The sequence below is a fragment of the Onychostruthus taczanowskii genome, unplaced genomic scaffold (assembly GCF_017590055.1).
Source record: "Onychostruthus taczanowskii isolate IOZ18803 unplaced genomic scaffold, ASM1759005v1 scaffold27, whole genome shotgun sequence".
Taxonomy (NCBI): Eukaryota; Metazoa; Chordata; class Aves; order Passeriformes; family Passeridae; genus Onychostruthus; species Onychostruthus taczanowskii.
In genome coordinates this window covers 9,034,154-9,055,108 of record NW_024500017.1, presented here as the reverse complement: position 1 = coordinate 9,055,108, position 20,955 = coordinate 9,034,154, and the positions used below count along the sequence as shown (strand labels likewise).

The 20,955-nt window shown below is 36.6% G+C and overlaps 1 protein-coding gene across 5 annotated transcripts in view; it reads right to left on the bottom strand.

Moving 5' to 3' along the window:
* The window catches only part of PHF20L1 (PHD finger protein 20 like 1), a 56,108-nt gene that overhangs the window by 17,161 nt on the left and 17,992 nt on the right, over positions 1-20,955 (bottom strand). For 4 of the 5 annotated variants that reach the window (XM_041407509.1, XM_041407511.1, XM_041407510.1 and 1 more), the window contains 6 exons: positions 17,229-17,311; positions 13,231-13,483; positions 11,029-11,214; positions 10,618-10,824; positions 3,100-3,156; positions 1,736-1,840 (listed from right to left, as the gene is read on the bottom strand). In XM_041407509.1, the coding sequence (XP_041263443.1) occupies positions 1,736-1,840; positions 3,100-3,156; positions 10,618-10,824; positions 11,029-11,214; positions 13,231-13,483; positions 17,229-17,311 (891 nt within the window). Of the gene's footprint in view, positions 1-1,735; positions 1,841-3,099; positions 3,157-10,617; positions 10,825-11,028; positions 11,215-13,230; positions 13,484-17,222; positions 17,312-20,955 lie in introns of those variants that run through there. The other variant, XM_041407513.1, reaches the window with a different exon arrangement.

Below are 20,955 nucleotides of genomic sequence, written 5' to 3'. Positions count from 1 at the left end.
TTGAAAAGTTGTCTGGATATAATCCTGGGCAACCAGGACAAGAGGGTTGGACTATTGCACCTTCAGAGGTCTCTTCCAATCTTGACTAGTCTGTCATTTTTATTAAACCTCATTTCCATCTCTTACCTGGGGAAGGGGCTCTCTATTCAGGGTTCAAGTACACGGTCTGTGTGCCAGCAAATGGAGTAGCCCTGCACGTCAAAGGGTCCACGTGTCTGTGGTGCCAGCACTCAGAGAGACTGCAGTGACAACAGTGCCAGCCCCATGCCAGGGATCTCTGGTCACAGAGGCCCATGAGCTCATTCTACAGCACCTGCAGCCAGTCCAAGTGTCTGATTGCTTGCATGGATCAAGCTGGACCAGCTGATGAGCAGGTGAAATGGCCTGGGAGCAAGGTGTCAGTGGGTCTGCAAGGGCCAGCTCTGGGTGGAAGTGGCTCTCTAAGCAGGAGAGCTGGGTGGGGGACTCTGGGGACCCAGGGAGTCCTGGCCAACACTGGGAGCGTGTGAGAATGCACAAGGAAGTGAGACTATACTGCAGTGGGGCTGCTGACCCATGAGCTCATATCTGCAGGCACAGAAATTGGAAACACTGGGATCCAGAGGGGCTACTGGGCAGACAGTGTCTGAGCCCACCTGCTGCAGAAATTCCCACTGTACTTACACATCTCTGTGTTATCTTCCTGCTCAGCCAAAGAGAGGAGCAGGATGAGGCTGTCACAGCATACACACAAGAACAGACAACATCACGTGCTTCTGCATTCTGGTCACACAGTGGTACTGACATTTATCTTGATAACCAGCATTGTATCTTTTCCTCTAACAAACTATTTGCAACACTCTCAAGAAACACATTTGGCTGTCCCTAATCACAATGACTGGAGAGCCTGTCCTAGGAAAGTCATGTAATTGCAAATCATTGACCAGTTAGGGTTGGAAGGGACCTTAAAGATCACCCTGTTCACCCCCACCTTCCAGCAGATCAGGTTTTTCAGAGGCCCATTCAACCCAGCTTTCAACACTTCCCGGGATGGGACATCCACTTCTCTGGCAACCCATTCCAGTGGCTCACCACCCCCACAGAAAATAATTTCTTCTGAATATCTAATCTAATATAGATCTACCCTCTTAAAATTATATTACTCCAGTATGAGGATGATAAAGCACACAAAACCTACAATACTGCAATTCACACTAAAGCACTGCATGATCTGGAAGCATTTTCATGTTATAGCACAAATTCTGGACAGAGAAACACATAATCCACAAAATACAATCCCCATTTGTCAAGGCAGCAGACAAGGCTGTTATAACAGAGACACCAGCCTCAGCTGTGAAGGGTTAACTGTCAAAGAGGGGGTGCATTGCATACAGCAAACCACTGAAAAGTAGCAACAAACTAGACACTAGACTGATTTTACTGTCCAAGCAAAACAGGTATGACATGTATACAGAGCTTCAAATGAAGAATTTAAAGAGATGAAAACAACATGCTTATCTTTTTTAAAGAAGATAAAAAACCTGTGAAATATGTGTGCCTATCACATAGAGAGAGACAGGCTATAAATGCAAGAAAAAAAAGTCCCAAGGGTCCTTTTCATATTTAAAGCTAAAAATTACTCTTGGACATTTCTAAAATTTTACAACCATATTGTTTACAAACAAGTTTTACTATCTAATGATAGAAATAGACTGGGTGGTTTTACTTACTTTAAAAAAATATAAATTGAACTTACCATGCTGTTTTGATTTCTTCTTTTTTTTCTTCTTCTTTTTCTGTTTTGGTTTATGATCTTTTTCCTTCTTTTCCTTTTTCTCCTTTTCTTTTTCTTTCTTTTTACCTGAAATAAAAATTAAAAAATTTAAAGCAGCTTAGTCGAAACAAGGCATTCGAAATCAAGTGCTCTAGTTGTCTAGTCAGATCAAAATGATTCACTTAATTTAATTGATATCTTGGACATACCTCTTAACTGCTGGTATAACACTTCAAAGAAATCTCATTTGACAAATAATATTTTATCATTTAAGTATTTCCAAGTAAGATATCAAGGCAGAAAAAATACAGCTAAGTACACAAAATATGTAACATCATATAGATAGCTTATAACTTCTATTTTACTTACAGTTTATAATAAAAACATTTGGGCAAGAGAAATAGCTTTCATAAGGGTAAAATTCCCAATTATAAGGGTTACATTGTCCTACAAACACATGTTAGGCCTACAGAAAGACATTTGAAGGAAATTTCACTATCAGAGTGCTGCTGTCAGCACTCTGCGCTACATAGCAGCATCCTCTCAGAAAACTCACTCTGACTTAAATTTGACACAATTTTTATGCTGCAGTTCACTTTTAACCACTGTTGGTATACAGATGAGGACAAGCACTTTGACTTTGAAAGATTTTTTTTATCCTGTTAATTCTCCCTAGACAAAATACATCCCACATTTTCACTCCACAATAACTTCTTAAGTTATCAGCAGTGAGGAAAATAACAAGGAAATTAACTTCTTAGAAAACATAAGCCTCAAAGCCAGGATTGTTTCCTACACACAAACTGGAGCAGTCTTATCTTCTTGGGGAACACAGAGACAAAGCTTCTACCTCCTGGAAAAACAAAGTAGAATCACCTCTCAATTCTTGCCAGTCGCTAGTAACTTATTTTATTTTGAACACAGGACAAAAACAGAGTCCTCTTAATCTGTATTTTATTTCATGAATTGCCAAATGTTTTGCTAATAACCCTTGTTTGCTCTTCTCAACTCAAATCTGACAGTACAATAAAGTAGACAGTATTACTCATTCTACTGAGAAAAACCCCAATCAAATGAAAAATCAGAGGCAATGGGCCTTTGCATAGATATTTTAGGATCCTTCAAACTCCTTGCTATGGGCACTTACATTTTATCTTATAAATTATTCTTCTCTTACAAACCTGTCATATGCATAAAAACTATTTTTAGGACCTTAACAAACAAAACAAACAAAAACTGCAGCTGGGCCCAGGAAATATTTTATGCTTTTACATTTGCTCTTCAGAAACAGGAAGTGTTAGAGAATTTTTCTTTTTTTTGTAAAAATAATATTGCTCTCTACATACCATATGCTGAAGAACTTTTCTCTTCCAGTTTTCCTTTCCTTTCCATTCTAGCTGCACCTGCAAATTGAAGAATGTATCACATGAGGCCAGTGTCTGGCTGATGACCTAATTTCTTGTAAAAGTCATTAGACTGTAAAAAATCCTAACGGCACACAATATTAAGAAACATACAAACAAAACAATTATTTTTAATGTCATTTTACAATTATTTTTATTTTCTAAAGCACTGGAAACAAAAAGTATTGTAGTTTACCAACTTCTGAATGCTTGTCCTTCTCAATCACGTTCTTTAATATTTTCTCCTTCAGACTCTCAAAACATTTCTCCTTTATGGGCACAGAGCACTGTATCTCTGTCCCTTCAGAGCTCACTGAAGTGGAAGACCTCTTTTTTTTACTATTCCCTTTGGGTAACTTGAGACTATTGGTTAAAGGCATTTCCAGATGTAAGGCATGTACATGGGACGAGGGTGCTGAAAACAAGAAGATGGATTTACTCGGCATTCCATAAGGATTGCAGCCAGCCAGGGCTGCGTCAGATCACTGAAATGTCAATACTGCTCATACCACCATCACATTTAACAGATCATTACTGCACATGAATGCCTAGATCTTAGTCTTACATACAAGACAATACATGGCACAGAAGGTTTCTAACTATATTTTGGAAATTTGCATTCACTTTTAAACTATCTCTACTGGTTAAAATGTACTTTTTGCTGACACTGTTAAGACTTTTTGTTTCCTTTTATTTTTTTCATTGTAATAGGAACCCATGACAAAAGTAACAGGTGCTGACACTGTCACTATCATTTAAGTTAATGCTCCATTATGCTAACAGAGAAATTAAGCTCTGGTACAGTATTTGTTGTCCTATGTACAAAAAAAATATGTATAACATTTCTGCTCATTGAATTTTTCGTTGATTTTAATAATATTTAAATAATTCACTTTCTTTTATTAATCCACATTTAAATAAAATGTAAAAGTACCATGACTTGTCAGAATTCAGCATCATATACTGACAAGTCTTATCCTGCACTATTTAGAAAAGTTTATTCAGTGAAATATTTAGTTGTTATTTTAGTTCTTTATCTGGTGCAAGTTAGGAAGTAACAAACTGTAAACAAAGCAAAACTGAAATTACAATTTTCACTGCTAATATTTATAATAATTTTCAAGTAATCAAACTAGAATAAAAGTTATTTATAAAGAACATTATTAAGTAATTCAAAACTCTCTGTTACTGTGTCCATCAATATTGTTAGAGCTTCAAGATTCATCAAATTGTAATTAGGAAAGTCTAATTTTCATCAGATCCTTGGTCCATTTTAGGACCACGCCAAGGACATATTGTACAAAAATGCAGCTCTGTGAAGTCATAAAGGGCTCAGGTTTTTCTGTGCCAGCTGTAAAAAGTTGGAGGCACCCATTACCTTCGGTGTCCCTCAACAGAAGAGCCCAACAAAATCATAAGCAAGTAAAAAAAAAGTCCTGAAAAATACCTGCTATTGGCCAAGATATTCAACAAGACAAAATATGGAAGTGATCTAGAATGCATTAAAGAAGCAGCATTAAGATAATTTATTAAATTCATCAGTCACAAAAAGATTCTGAGGAAGAGGCAAGAACAACTCAAGGCTGCCCAGCAGGAACAGACCGACCCAATTCAACTGGAATACAACACACAACACCTGCTCCCACTGCTGAGCCCTCCTGGGAACACAACCACAATGCCACCAGCTGGAAAGCTGAAGGGCCAGCAAGAACAATGGAAAGTGGTGCCTCAGCTCTCACAGCACGCAGCACCTTTAAGTGCCAGGTGTCCCCAGCTGCAGGACAGCTCTGCGCTGTGCAACCCAGGCAGCAGCAGCTGCTCAGCTCTGTGTGCTGGCTCCTGCCACACAGCACGAGCTGCACAGCCATACCTGGGGCTACCTGACTCTTCCCACTGCCTCAAATCAACCATCTCACCTAAGAGCATAATCCTTTTAAGACCGACTCAGGCTCTTGCCTATGTCTGTATTTCAAGTGCATTAAGCTTGCTGGAATACTTATCATTGACACAAAACACTATCCAAATTACTGCTTTCTCAGATTTCCTAATTACCATTTGTCTCTGTTACAGGACTGAACTGCTCTGCCATCTGTAGAGCAATAAGTATATTTTAGCACATTAGTAAAAGAAAAATGTGACACTTTCCCACATCATCATGCTATCAACGTCTTGTCTCATTTCTAAAAAGAGCTCAAAAGGAGCACCCAAATGCACGTAATTCATTTAGGTCACTGCCATTTTGATGGAAAGATGTGAGAACGCTCCATCCAAACAATCTCAAGAGAAATTTAGTTTCAACGTTAGATCAATTTGTATTTAATCTTTATTATTGAGAAGAAATCCTGACCTGACATCCAAATATGATTTAATATTAACAGTGACAATACAACAGATTTAGGTGTCTCAAAAATTTTCAACACAAGCACATCTGACAAAGTGCTTAGTAACTGCTTGAGGGAACACTTATATTGGGCAGAAATCTCTCCAGTCAGGCAAATACCCATCCTGCTGTCAGAACTCCCCAAACTGCCTTTCTGTAGTAACTTGAAAATATAAACTTCTATTATGTCTCTATACATTGCAATGTTATTCTTGGCTTTTACTTTTCTTCATTGAAAACCATTTTAGGTAAAGAATCTTAAATTCTCAAATCCTACATAAAGTGTCAAAGCTTGCAAACTCTGCTTTTCAACTGTGCAATCACTATGCCTTACACATAACCACAAAATTGGACAAGGTGGTCAGTCAGAAGTAACAAATACAACCAGGAAATATTAGTTTCTTTCTTTTTTTTTTTTTTGAACTGCTACTTTTAATTGTAATTTTATTCCTGTTAAGGAGTCTAGCCAGCCACCTCCCACACAGTGAGTGGGAGGTCTGCAGTTAACACTCGGCACAGAGAAAGACGACCAGAGATTAGACTTGGTAAACTTCTGATTTTGTCACCATTCCAGAATCAATTTTATCACTAGAAGACTAATTTCAGATTAAAAAGAAATGCAAACCACAGCATTCCCAGTCCAGTTTATAACATGCTTCCAGTTCTACTTGTCCTGTTACAGAAGAGAGAAGTAACACAAGCCCCCTCATGCAAGTACAGGCACAGGACAGGATGTTGTGCCACAAGTACAACAGCAAAACTGGGCTTGCAGTGGTACTGCATATTGCAATTCATCAAGCTCAAATGAATTGTAGCAATCTGAAGCAATTTATTTTGTTGACTGATATTCTATTTCATGGCTTTCCATGTTTAAAATAATATCATAAATATCATTATCTGCATTAATAAACAACTTAAATCATATTGCAATAGAAATATAAATCATGCTGGTCATGTTTAATTTAGTGCTTTGAATTTCCAGTGCATAGGATCAATTTTATATCTAAACAGATTTTTAATTGCACATCACACATTAACACTGGAATCCTGCCCAAAATTATGTCTTTAGGAAGAATAAGCTGATAAAACAGTTCTTGCTTGCCTCATGACCAGCCCAAATTGGGAACTTCAGGGCAGAGATTAGAATGGCAGGCATTCAAATTAGGGAGTAAATTTGACTGTTAATAGATGGTTGAAGCAAAACAAACAGCAACAAAGTAACATGAGAAAGTGACAAGATGAACAATAGTTTATCCCTCTTAAAAGCAAGGTCAACCAGAAACACTGGCAAGAGTTTTTAAAAAGCGACCAACCTAATTTTCTGAAAATTTTGTACATCAGCTGTTTCTTGCTCCTGCTGCAGTAAACTGTTACCAAGGAAATTATATAAAAGTATGCAGTGTTTCTTTTCTTTTAGTCTTAAATTCAAATTTCTCCCATATAGTTAACGTAACGTTACCCCACCAGCAAAATCATCTATCATCTGTCTATCATCTATAGCAGCTAGTGATAATATTGTTATATCAGCATTACAAATATTATATTGTTAGATTAGGAAGTGTAACAATATTTTTCTTTTACTTAAATTTCAAAACCCAGATTGCTTGCTGAAATTATGTTTGCTCAATATTTAACAGTTAAGGTAACATAAATGGTGCAGGGTTACAAAAGCCAAGAGAAAAGATCACAAATTTAAAGAGAAGCACAACTAGAGAAAGACCTAAACGTCAATGTATTCAGAATGGCAAAACTACTGTGCTTTGCAAATATTCTGATTGACTGTGGATTTAAAATCTTTGAAATGCTAAAGTGATCAAACGCCAATTATTTGCATTTTAATTAATTTGGCAAAAGAAAGCAAAGATTTTTAGTTATGTGTGTGCAATACCAGGTGATCACAAGTAGGACCTCACAATAGTGGAGTAAAGCAGTATCTCTGTTCAATAACTACTGGGTAGTGTACAGGTGTCTACCCAAGGGCACAGTACTTCCATGGAGACTTTGGATTGAAGGAATTATCACAGAGCTTTTGTTTTGCCTCTACAAAATGTTAAGGTGTTCAATTTGAGCAATGAAATCTATGTGCTAACACTATGAGCTGCTATTTATGCATTGGCACTTCAGTGTACCTAGTCCCTCTCCTCTGAAAATACCATGTCAGTACTTTCTGAACAAAGTCACTAAAATGCATAATTTTTAACACCACCAAATTATTTTTTTCAATTGACTCAACTGATAGCCTCCATCAGAAGTCACAGTGTGCAACATCACAAACCTCTGGGCTTAAACCAGCTCAGTTCTGTTACAGAAGGATTATGGATCAGACCAGGCTGTTCCAGGCTAAATACCATTGTGAGGTATCTCTGAAACTATACACATTATCTACTTCAATTATTGCAAAGACAGCAGGTCTAACTTAAGTGCACTTAACAGAATCTGTAGCGATGTCAAAATCTAGAACTCCAAATATGTCCATTCTGTGTTAATAAAATCTTAGCAGCAGAACTACCATAAACAGATGCAGATTTATAATAGTTTTTTCAGATAAAGAAAACACAATTACAGAATAATTTGGATTTTACACCAGCGTTCTCAATTTGTAATGGATAGGGTCACAATGCATACATTTAAACAATGCAGTGTATTAAACTGCACTTAGGTAGATATTTCTGCATAATGCAAATTAACTTTTCTCAATTATTTCAAGAATTGACAGGAATGAGAAAGGAAAGCTTTGGGCACCTCTCTTGTATCTATTTGCTTGCTAGTGTTTAAACAGATAATGAAAAAATATTGATAAATAGAGTGGATCCCATTTATTTTCCTGAAGCATGCAAGAATTTGGTGTAATTATGTGTGCTTCAGGAATGTGACTTGAGAACCTGTGATGTTTCAAAGGCAAAATGATGCCTTCTAAAGCAGAGAATACTACAAATTTATTCAGTATTGTAGACTAATTCCAGATGTCTCAAACCTCAACTTTAAATTTACATTTTTCTTTTTCTTCTAAGATTATGAGGATAAACATGCTCTACCAGAGTTAGAAGACTAGGATGAACCCCAAACACATGTGAATTTTACTTATAGAGTCCTAGTGATATCACTGACAGAGGCAGATAACTCCAAAACCTGCAATGACATCTGTGAATTAAAGATATCAAACTGCTTAGTTTAGTCTTTCTGGCCACAAAGCTGATACTCAAAGAGCTGTTGGGCTACATACTGCAACCTACTGAAAACGTGTAACATTCTGACAGAAAGTCAGGATGAAATCTCAAGACACATTTATTGCATGACGGAAAACTATAATACATGAAAATTAGGAACAAAACACATGAGCCTGGAAGGTAAAAACTTATAAGACAAAAAATGTACCTGGCAAATCAGTTCCTTTAGAGCTTTTAACTCTTAAAATTACATAGATATGAAAGAGGGCTCATTAAACTTTATATACAGTATAAACTCTATGGTGTGGTAGAGTTTGCAAGCACTTCTGGCTTCCCAATATGGACTCAAGTAGTAACAGACAACATGGAATTTTTCCCTGACACAAATTGTGTGGACATGTCACATAATTCTGAGTCATTAAATCATGGTGGGTCTAAATAAAACTTATTCTTTCTTTTATTGCTTCACCTGTGGCCAAGACCGAGACCCAGTTCAACAAGTATGTCCAAAGTGCACTCCTGAGTGCTGGGTTGAGAACCAGATCAATCTGCCCTGAGCCAGGCCTATGACAGGAGCAGGCAACTTTCAGCATTACCAACTATACATAAAATGAGCTACAAAATATATCAGAAAAACCAGAAGATAAATTTCTAGTAACTGAAATGAGTTTTACCAAACAGGCAACAGATGGCTGTTGGAAGCTGTTGATTTCTTTTATGATCTTGTTCAATGAGTGGGCAAATACAAAACTCACAAAAGCACTTCTCTTAGTGGCAGTAGACATGACATAAAAACGACTTTTATAGAAGTAATTTTCCCAGGAAACTGTAATTCTGCTGCTATGCCATATATTAAGGGCAAAGGAAGACTGTCACATGGTTTCACTCAAGTAATTAAGCAGTATTTTAATATTTTAAAAAGCTTAAGTGGTGGCTCACTAGAGATACCCACAGCCCTTATTTTGACAAATTAGTGTAAGAGATTCATAGATTAATAGACCAAGATACAATTTAACTGTCATAACTCTATCTTTTAAGGTCATGCTGTCCTCCCTTACTATCAATCACATTTATCAAAAATTTTCTGAGCATAATATAATAATTTGATTTTTTTCCCCTCTTCCTACTTTTCTGAACAATTTTCTCATGAATCAAAACAAAACAGAAAAAGGCTTTAAAAGAATTCTTTCTCAGAAGCCAGTTAAAAATGGTATAATATCCACATATAAAAAATTCTATAAACATCTAGCCTTATAAAAAATTCTATAAACACCTAGCATACACTGGATGAAAACATCCCACTCTTAGGGTCTGCTGCTCCCACTTCGTAAATTCTTCCCCAGATTTCTCGGTTACCTCCATCCAAGTAGTAAGTAAGTAATCAGTAAGCTCTTACAAAAGAAGAGGCAGCCCAGAGCTGCAGCACTGGGCTCTGTGCTGAGGCTGACCAAGTCTATATAAAAGTTTTTGAGGATTTTTCAGAAATATTTTTAAGTAACATTTTGCAGCAAGCGAAGGATAGAATTTCCACTGCAGAGACGAAAAGCAGAGGAATGCTGACTGTCTTTGAGAACAGTACTGTTTTAAAGCTGAAGCCACAAATTAGTATGTTAGTAAAGACTTCACTTTGTTAATTATTTTTACAACTTTTAGCAATAGCAAAAATATTTTTGAAATACTGCTTACTACATTCCACACTCTCACATTCTCATTATATTATGTTAGAAGTGCCAAAGCAGCCCTAAGCCAGTGAAGACAAAGAATATGCAGATGAGTGGAGTCCAGAAGAGAGGCAAGTTTTTGAGTGTGCAGAAAAGAAAATAAAAAGCATCCCCTCTTTCTGTGGGATGGAATACACACACATTTTAACCCTACAAGTATAAATCTCTCTGGTTGTATACTGAATCTCTTTACCTGACGCTGTTGTAGCTACTCTTCCATCAGTTACTGCTTTGGAAGAAAGATATGTAATCATCTGAATATCTTCCTTGTCTTTACTGGAATATTCATTATGGAAAGTGGATTCTGCGGATAATGGTGCTGTAACTTCCGAACTACGGCTTAAATCAAGAGGGAGACATGGTCCACGCTTCTCAAGTGGCACATGAGCAACATCAGGTACTACATAAAAGAAAAAATGTCATATTAAAAAAGACACAAGGGTCCAACAATAAAGTCTGGATTGCAGCGTTATATAACATAGGAACAGCAAACAGCTTTAGCTACAGCAGTTCAAAATATCCCATTAGTTGAAAACCATGAAAGGTCTAACTTTTATGATTCAATTTCTCTTGGGCAGTTCTTTATTAGATTAAGATACATTACCCTCCAATTTTGATGACTGTTGGTTTTGACCACTGATGGAGAACACTTTTCCATCAGTAACTGAAGAGGGAGAAGAAACTTTTTCTAGAGAATCATCAGGCAAGGAGCAAGTGGCTAAACGCTGTGATCTTCTTCTCCGTTGGCTATGTTTGTAGGATCTAGGGGAATTCACTGGCTGTGATGGACCTAAAAAGAGATCTTTCAATGTTCATGAAGCAGAGAGATACACCATCATCTTACCGCAGCATTTGAGATGTAAAGATGGGGAGTGCTTTTAATAGCTCTTATTTGTAAAGCTGGTAATCACAGCCAAACTGGTAAAAGTAATTACAGAACTGTGACTACTAGGAGCAAAGAAAGGTTTATGCTCAAGACATGATTCTGGTTTTTGCTTATTATAAATTACTAGGGCACCTACTTCCCCACTGTAAAGGTGATTGTTTTAGGCAAGCAGTGTATTTACAGTAAGCAACCCTCCCCATAAAACCCAGGCAGCAGGTTACTTAGAATGGAAGGGGGGCAATAAGATTTAACAATAAACAGAACAAATGATCACAGTTAAAAGATCTAAAAAGTCATGGATAGTGTTAACATACAACTTAAAAAAAATAACTGAAAACAGTGTTTAATTTTATATCCCACCTCCTGCCTTCTGATAACCTGATATCAATACCCCAACTGAAATTCAAACACACACTGCCAATGCGTGGCACAGTAAGAAGGCTCCAGAACTTTATACTTAAAAAAACTGAACAAATGGGAGAGGAGGACTGATATAGGTTAATATAGGCCTGATTCATTAAAAACAAAAAACCCACATTCCCCTACCTCTTTTCAGTATTAACCAGTTCCACAAAATTTTGCCTTAGAGAAACATTTAAGTTACTATTACACTGTAAATCACTGCTCTCTCCTTTCTGTAAGCAGTTTTTAGAGACAGGTATACAGATTTAAAAATTAGGACACAGCAAAACTAACTTTCCACTAGAGGTAGAAAAAAGTTGGAAGCCAAAGATTAAAGACAACACTAACAAGATCTAAGCTACTAAGTAACCAAGTTTTAAGTTATCTGGTTTTAAAAAAAAATTGCTACAGAAAAGTCCAACTTAATCCAAAATAAAAGCATGCTTCAGGAAAGCTACTTACCATTGCTCTAGGGGTGGGGATTGAAGGCATATTACAATATGGATGACTGCTAACATTTTGCGGGGACAAAATACAATTTTTACCAATGTGTCCTGAATAAAGAAGGCTGAATTTACACTCCTCCCTCTCCCACTCATTTAAAGTTATCTATGAGCAAAGATTAAAAAGAAACTTATCTCATAAGTGAAACTACAAAATCAAGGTTGAGGGGAACACATGATGCAGGATGAGTCTTCCATCCTCAATCACTATACTAAAATGAAAAAAAAAAGTAGCTTTTGACTTAACTGAAACCTGCATTTATGTTAACCTCTGGCCTTATCGTGTAATATTCTTTAGGCAAAGAATCTGGCAGTAAGCAACACTAAAAAACCTAATGTAATCTCAAAAAAAAATCATAGAAATACCTTAATATTCACAAAAAAACAGCATATTCAAGCATGCAACATAAAGCTTTCCCTGTTCTTCTGATAAACAGTATTTTTGTGCTTGGCAAATCAGTTGCACTTTAAGAAGATGAACACCCATGGAATTTTTCTGGGACAAGGAAACACAATTTGCAATATTTTTCCACCACAGATCTTGAACCCATCTTCTCTTTCACATCGTGTTTGGAGGAAATATCACATAAGGTGACGAATGGCACAGCCAACAGGTACAGAACATCAGCCTGCTGAAGGTGAAGTTTCAGAGAAGGAAAGGTCCACACCAAAGTGTATGTCTTTTCTTTTTAATGAATCAGGCCCTTTTCAGAAGGGAGGTTTGATTTTTCCTGTATCACTGTTAATGCTAGTGTGGAGATTTAAGCTAGAGGGAAAGCCAACCCTTAAAAGCCATGACTCTATAAATATCAAGATATTATTTAAATGTATTATTTATGGTAGAGTATTATGTGACTTGACTTTTAAAATAGTGAGCTACCCCTAATTCTCCCACTTGGACATTTTATTTAAAGCAGATTCATTTTTAAAAGCAATAGCCATTTACAACCAAAGAAAATTTCTGTATATGTCTTAGAAGTAGTTACGGTATTTTTTTTAAAATGTCTGTGCTCACTAGTTTTATTTATCACAGAAGAAGGAAGCTGAGAGACCAGCGTCAAATCCTCGACTTGTATTAATTCTGGGGAAAGTGGTGATTTAGGGGGCTTTATACACCCGGAAGAATCTCCAGATTCTTGTTTGCATTTCTTGCTGCGAGCCTTTCCTGAAGACAAAGTTGAGGATAACAGTGCAGGTTTCTGAATGCTGGCAGAACTGCTAATATCAGCTTCATTTTTTTTCTGACTTTGTGGTTTAGGTGAAATCTCCTGAATAAATAATAAAAAATTGATACTTTTATTTCAGTTTCTTCGTTGTAGTTCTTGTATTCTATTTTGATCTTTTTAAAAGCAATTTTAGTACTCAAACACATAATAAAGCAACATTATTTTAAGTACAAATGAAAACTATTTAAAATGCATCATATTAAATTTTGCTTTTTTTAAAGGAGCACTACCAATTTTTTTCAGTATTCAGACTACTCAATTCGTACTATTTGAAATACCTACAAAAAACCTGAAAACAAAACATTTCCCCGCTAATTCCAATTTAAAAATTCAATACAGTATTTTTAGTTTTCTCCTTCATCGTCACTGTCAGTGCAGTCTCCGAGCAGAACCTGGAGAGCATCCCTTCCCAGCCAGACCACACACACTGACGCACCATCACAGAACATCTCATGCTGGAAGGGACCCAGAAGGATCCTCAAGTCCTCCTCTCCCTGCTCCTCACAGGGTGCCTGCTGCTGAATCATGACTGGGACAATTGTCCTTAAACTCTGGCACTGCTATGAGCAAACAATCCTTCCTCAGAAGGATTGCAGCTCTAAAGAAAGTTGCCAAGATTTTCCCTACACAGTCATTTCCCCTTCCCGAGGGAAAAAAAAAAAAAAAAAAAAAAAAAAAAAAAAAAAAAAAAAAAGGCAGTTCCTCAGGAAAATTCTATCTAACAAGGAATTTGTATCTTTGAGAAACTGAAAAAGTTGATAATGCTCCTTTAAGGAATGTCTGAAACAATGAGAAGTTTCCAATACTGAGCACACTCTCGCACAACCCCTTTCAGTGCTGGGAGTCTGGATTTCACCACATTATATATTTGTGCAAACATGAAGAAATCACAACTTCTAGCACCACAGGGTTAAACAGATTGCTAACTGTCAGGGGAAAATTGGCAGATGAGGAGTTAAAACAGTTTTTGAAGGAAAAGAAGTCAACATATAATGCATCTTTCCAAATTCCTCAATTTTCATCCTTCTTAACACAAACAGTACTATTTTTAGACCATTAGCATGCATTGACAGACATTAGCACTTGAAATTTTTCACTGGAAGTTCTTCCTACATTACCAAAACTGTGCATGTGTTACAACTTGCCTAATAAGGCAATATCTGAATATAATTTCTTAGGCCTGTCTCCCTTCTCATCCCAGTTACATCATACAGCATAGTGACATCTAATAAAACCATAACTAACAAAGCAGAAAGATATTTCTAGAACACGTGCACCACTTTATCAAAACTAGAAACATCACATCTCTGGTGAGTTGAGGGTATTATTGAGTTTTCATATAAATTGCAGTTTTATTTTCCACTAGAACTTCCCATGTTCCAATGGAGGAAAACGAAAAAAAAAGCAAAACAAAACCCCACAAGTGCACATTCTACATCTGTAAAAGGGTGCCCCTGAATTCTACATGAACGGCTCACTGGGAGTATCCTGTAAAGATCCGGTGCAAAATATCCCATGCAGCAGACATCAGTTCTACCTTGCATAACTCCATTACACACATACTAAGTGCAGTTTATTCATTTAAATAAAATATTCCATGAACTGTAGAGTATACCTATACTGGTTATGAGATGTAGTATCAGAAATTAATTAGAGTCGTAACTTGTAAATAAACAATTTTATTGTTCATCTTCACAGATGTGAAAGACATACTACAGCATCCATTACTTTCAAATTACAAAGTTATTTAAACAAGATTAAAAAAATTAAATTAAGATTTTGATAAGGTGCTTAACCTCTTAACAGGACAAATTAACATTAAAAACCTTAATGAATTAATGTTATCCATCTACTCAGGTCTTGGTCAAAAGGAAATATAACATGACATACCCTAATACAATTAAATAAACTACTGTATCTGCAACTAATCATCTGAGGTTTTGGGTTTAAGACAACTGTAAACTAAAAATGTATAAATATAAACAAAAATTTGCATCAACAGAATCAGTTTTCGGCTATTGGCCTGAATATTTCTACCATATTCTGCATTACATTATTAAAAAAATCCTACAAGATACTTTATCCATTCAATTTTATAGCAGTAGCAGACAAAGCCTCTGAGGAATGTCAGCTTCACTATTGGAAAACCGTTTGGGGAGGTTTATAACTTGGCCATTTTAATTTCACTTTGCACAGGAACTCAGTGAAAAAAAGCTTTAAGCTCAAAAAATTTCCTCCCCACAGTCAATCGTTTAAATGTTTGTGAGGTTTCTGGTTTTAGTTATACACAAAAGAATAGGACTATTTGGGATTTTAGATGCCTCTTTAAAAGAGCTTAACTGTTATTTCCAAAAAATGAGGTTTTTCAGACCATTAGCATGTAAACAATGACAGAGACATCTTGTTTTTTATATCTGATCAATAAAACAGGAACAGCCGAGTTACTAAGTCTGAGAAATAACAAAAAGGTTATAGTAAATATGCACTGCAGTTTATACTGTTGCATACACAGTCTATGTAAACCACAAAGTCCCATTCACCGCAATGGGATTCTGCATGGCAAGATTTACATTGTAATGATTCTCCCAAAAACAACATGCTGTAAGCCATTTCACAGTTTTTTGCACATTGAAAATATCACACACAGTAGCAAGAAAATCATAGCATCTTTAATATGCAAAAATTTGAGAAATGGAATGTCATGTCAGTACACTGTAAACCTTTATGCAAAATATCGGTCAATGCATCGGCACCGCAGTGGCTCCACCAGCCCTGACAGTGACAGCATCAAAAACAGAAAATCAGGTTCAATTGACTCTCATCCAATGCAGCATCAATGGAAAAACCAGAGCAATGCAATTATATATCAGCTCTAAAGAACCAGTACAACCAAAATACCAAATCAGGTTTGGGGTAGGGACTGATCATAGAGTGTGCCGAGCTAAAGAACAGAAGTGCTTGTTAAAGAATTGCAGGCAGCAAGGCTACTTCATTCAAATGCTGCTGTTAAAGAATGAAAATGCATACAAAAAAGCTGTATTAAAGATACATTAAGGCTCTGATTTAAATAATTGGAAAACAAAGATGTCCTGAATCAAGACCACTGTTCATCCTTAGCTTGCTTTACCATGCTCAGGCATTCAGCCCTTTTAAAATGCAAGATAATGCACAACTCGGAGTCAAGCAATGCCTGAACACGGCACAATAAGCCAAAGACAAAATGGCAGCCTCCAGATCCTGCCAATAAGCAGGTTTAAAAATCAGACCCTTAACATTATTTAAAAGTTTCTTTTTTGTATTTATTAAAATACACACTCTTGCAAAATGTATGGCTCATTGAGCAGTTCATAAAACACATACAAGCCTACAACACCAAATTCTTACAATATAAAAGAAACTTCTTTTAAAAGAAGTTCTAAGTGATGTCAAAAACCCTGTTTCAAACACAAATCAAATTTGTGTAAGGGCCTGTTTCTAAGCCAGTTGTCATTCCAGCTATAAAACTGGACCTTGGGACACTGGTCTCCTCATATTTTTTACACGGAGACTTTATTTTGTTTTCTGTTAGTTTTCTAACACAAAAGCTCGTTATTGAAATTCAAGTTAACACTGTGTTTAGAGACAATTAAATTCCATACTTCTGGATCTGCCAGAAATGTAAACATAAGATAAATTTTCAGTTCCCTGTTATATCTGAAGGGGAAAATTTTTATGTTGTAGGTACTACATCTCCATGGCACACTCCAGTGGGAACTTTGCAAAAGAATCAAACTCTACCATTTCATACCTGCTCCAGGACTGGAGCTGTTTCTTTGTTGCCTTCCTTTTTTTCAGCACCATCTGCAACAACAGCTTTGGATGCCAATAAACCTTAGGAGAAAAGTTGCAGATATTTTTAGTTAGAAGTACCTTGCAACAAGAATTCATAGAGAAATAAGTAAAATATTGAGACAAGAAATATGAACTGCACAAATCTACAAAATAAGGAAATGGCTTTCTGAAATGGTTCCACACAAAGCTGAACACCTTAAATTAGAAGAAACAAAAAGTTAAAGGACATCCCAACAATGGCATGCTTACATAGGAAGCACTTCTTTGGCATATTTACTGACAAGAAGAAAACCAAATTATCAATTCTAAAATAAAGCTTTGACATTCTTCCAAAGCCCAAGCACTTGAGCTTTAAAACCAAATACATGATACGTAAATTAATCTTGAAATCAGAATTATTTACAAAACTTTTCTCTCTCCTCTTTCCAGTCTTTGGGAAATTTACATCAGAATTTGTATTACCACTTCTTAATTAAAACACATGCAAACCTTTCTTAGGCATAATACAACCAAGAATTTTAATTTCCAAACAAATATTCTCAACAGTGGAGCTCCCAGATTACCTCAATAAGATTACCATATTGGGAGCAAATAACATATGACAATATGTAATTTCATTCACCAACTTATGTAAAATAGCATTACTACAAAAAATCTGGAAAGACAAGGGGAATAAAAATACAAGAAAGCTTTCTGTCAGCGAAATATGGCAATAACTTCAGTTGTACCTCACACAATAACTTTAATTGCCTAACAATGCAGAAACAGAAGTTCTATACCATTAAGAAAATACAGAACTAATAAAACCCAAAAAACCAAATCTGAATAAAAATTTCTATTATAATCTCTGGGAATGTCAATATTAGGAGTGAGCAGTTCAAGTCCTCAACATTAACTTGACAAATTCAGAGGGAATTGCTATTGCATTCCATAAAAATTAGATATGGCCAAAATTAATATAAGGTTCACAATGTCCAAGGAATTATAAATTAGTGAAGCCTGGGCTCTCAAGAACATGTTCAAGACATTAAAACAAAACAAAAAAATTTCAGCATTCAACAATAAATACCAAGTGTTTTATCTCATTTACTACTTATGTTAGATTAAGTTATGCTTTAGTTTAGGTTCACTGAAAAGCAGAAACTTTCTTAATCCTATTAGATAAAAACGAAATTACCAGGTAAGATTTTAATTCTGCATTAGATTACATAAAAGATTTAGTTTTTATGGACTTAAATGAACATTTTAATCTCAAATTATCCTATTTAAATCAAATTGTAAAAATTGCAGTGTTATTTGTCATTGCAATCACGCATTTATATCAAAAAGTGTAAAATCATTTTCAAAGTCAAATGAAGTTGAGTTTTAAATACAAAAAAAAAAACCACAAAAAAAACAAGCTACAGTTTATGAGGAAGTGTTTGTGGTTCTGTAAGCCACAGGTTGCCTAGAGAAGAGTGCCCCATCCCTAGGGGAGTTCAAGGCCAGTCTGGATGGGGCTTAGAGAAAGATGGTCTAGTGGATAATGTTGGAATTAGATGACCTTTAAGTTCTCTTCCAACCCAGACCATTCTGTGATTCTCAGATTCACTGATTTTTAGTTTTAGCTAGATGATCCCTGCTCAGAAATTGAAGCTATTAAATCAATCTAGAGTCAGATCTGTCACTATATAATCCTTATGATTTCCTTTTTCTCTACACCATTAAGTATTTTTCTAACCAGGCACCATGCCTGTAGGACAAAGCATCCTCACAAGCTACTGCAAACCAGGACTACAGGCTCACCACCCTGTCTGTAAGAGCACCTAACAAAGCCAAAGCAGGGAGTGGCACAGTGAACCAGGAATGTTTTGTTCTGCAATCTCACTGCAGCTATTATCTGGTTTTAGGTACCAACAGAGCAGGAGAAGATGTGGAAGCAAACGATTGGAAGACATCATGAAGATGTGCTTAGCAGGGGATATTCTTCACCTTTGGGAAATGAAATTGCTACCAGTGCTAGTAGCAAAACAAAGTGCAAAGGAAGCAACTTTATTTTGTTGAATGGTGAGCAAAGAATACTGAACTGAAATCCAGGGAATGGTTCCCTTCATACAGCTTCCAGCAACAGTGTTTTGCACTATTTCCCCAATGCAGCCATAAAAACCTGGTAAATGTTTTCGTAACAGCTACAACTCTTTTATTATTTTGTAGCCACTCTAATGGGTACATCAGCATTATTCCCAACCTTCCTTCAAATTGAAAAGCTTGTGCTGGAGACAAAAAATGTCACAATGCAAGTGTACACTGATATAAAATATATTGTATATACAAGCATTTAACACATAGGAAATAAACGTGTCAAGAAAAAATTTGATCATTAGCAGTCACATTTTCAAAATATACTGGTATAAAAGACTTAGTATGGTAAGAACTGCAGAAGTGTGTTAATTTGAGAACAGATACATCAAGTATCTACAAGGCAAGACAAGTTTTTCTTGCAGTTAAAGGATGAACACACTTTCACTGTAATATAACATATCCTCTGCTAGCCAAGTATGTCTTGTGGAGACAGACACACTGATTTTAAAATTATAACAGTCAATAGCTGCAAAATCATGGTTTTATTATTCAGTTCAGTTTGTATGAACCTGTGTCACTAGTATGATTCTCATAATACTCCCGAGGTAATAACAATCTATTCTCAAGCACAGGCAAATATAATTTCTAAAGGTAAAGGTTTTTCAGCTGGTATCTATTGGTATCTATTGCTACTAACTGTTTTTGGAAAGAAATTAACAGGCCTCTGTCAATATACATCTCTAGTCTCCACATCTTATACTACTACTGCTCACAGCAGCAATTACATTGGAACTTAACTGAAAATGTATGTAGCATGGGAAAGGAGAAGAGAAATGGGGCTGATAAATTTGACATCCATTAACAAAACTTGCAACCAAAGAAGGAGACTTCCAGGAATAACAATCCTGGAGGCAGAAGATGGGTTTTTCTAAAGATTGCTTCCTTTGTACGAAAAGAACAGATCCTTTTCATCCTTTCTTGGATGAAAAGAAGGACATGAGCTGCTAACACTCTCCTGGACTGCATCAAAAGCACTGTGGGCAGAAGGATGAGGGAGGTGATTCTGCCCCACTGCTCAAACCCCACCTGCACTGCTGTGTCCAGCTCGTGGGTCCCAGTGCAGGAAGGACATGGACCTGCTGGAGTGAGTCCAGGGGAGGGACCCAGAGGTGGTCAGAGGGCTGGAGCACCTCTCCTGTGAGCAAAGGCTGAGGGAATTGGGATTGTGCAGCTTGGAGAAGAGAAGGCTCCAGGGAGACCTCACAGCCTAAAGGGGGTCTACAAGAGAGCTGGAGAAGGACATTTTAGAGGGGCATGTTGTGATAGGACAAAAGAGAATAGATTCAAACTTAAATGTTTAGATATATGTTAAGATAGGAGGACGAAATTTTTCCTGCGAGGGTGGTGAGGCACAGGTTGCCCAGAGAAGCTGTCTTGCCCCATCCCTGGAAGTGTGCAAGGTCAGGTTGAATGGGGCTTGGAGCAACCAGGTCTAGTGGAAGGTGTCCCTGCTCATGGCAGCAAGGTTTAAAGCAGGTGAACTTTAAGGTCCCTTCCAGCCCAAACCATTCCATGATTTGTAGCATTTTATTTTTACTGATTGGTTCTGTTTTAGTCTCTCA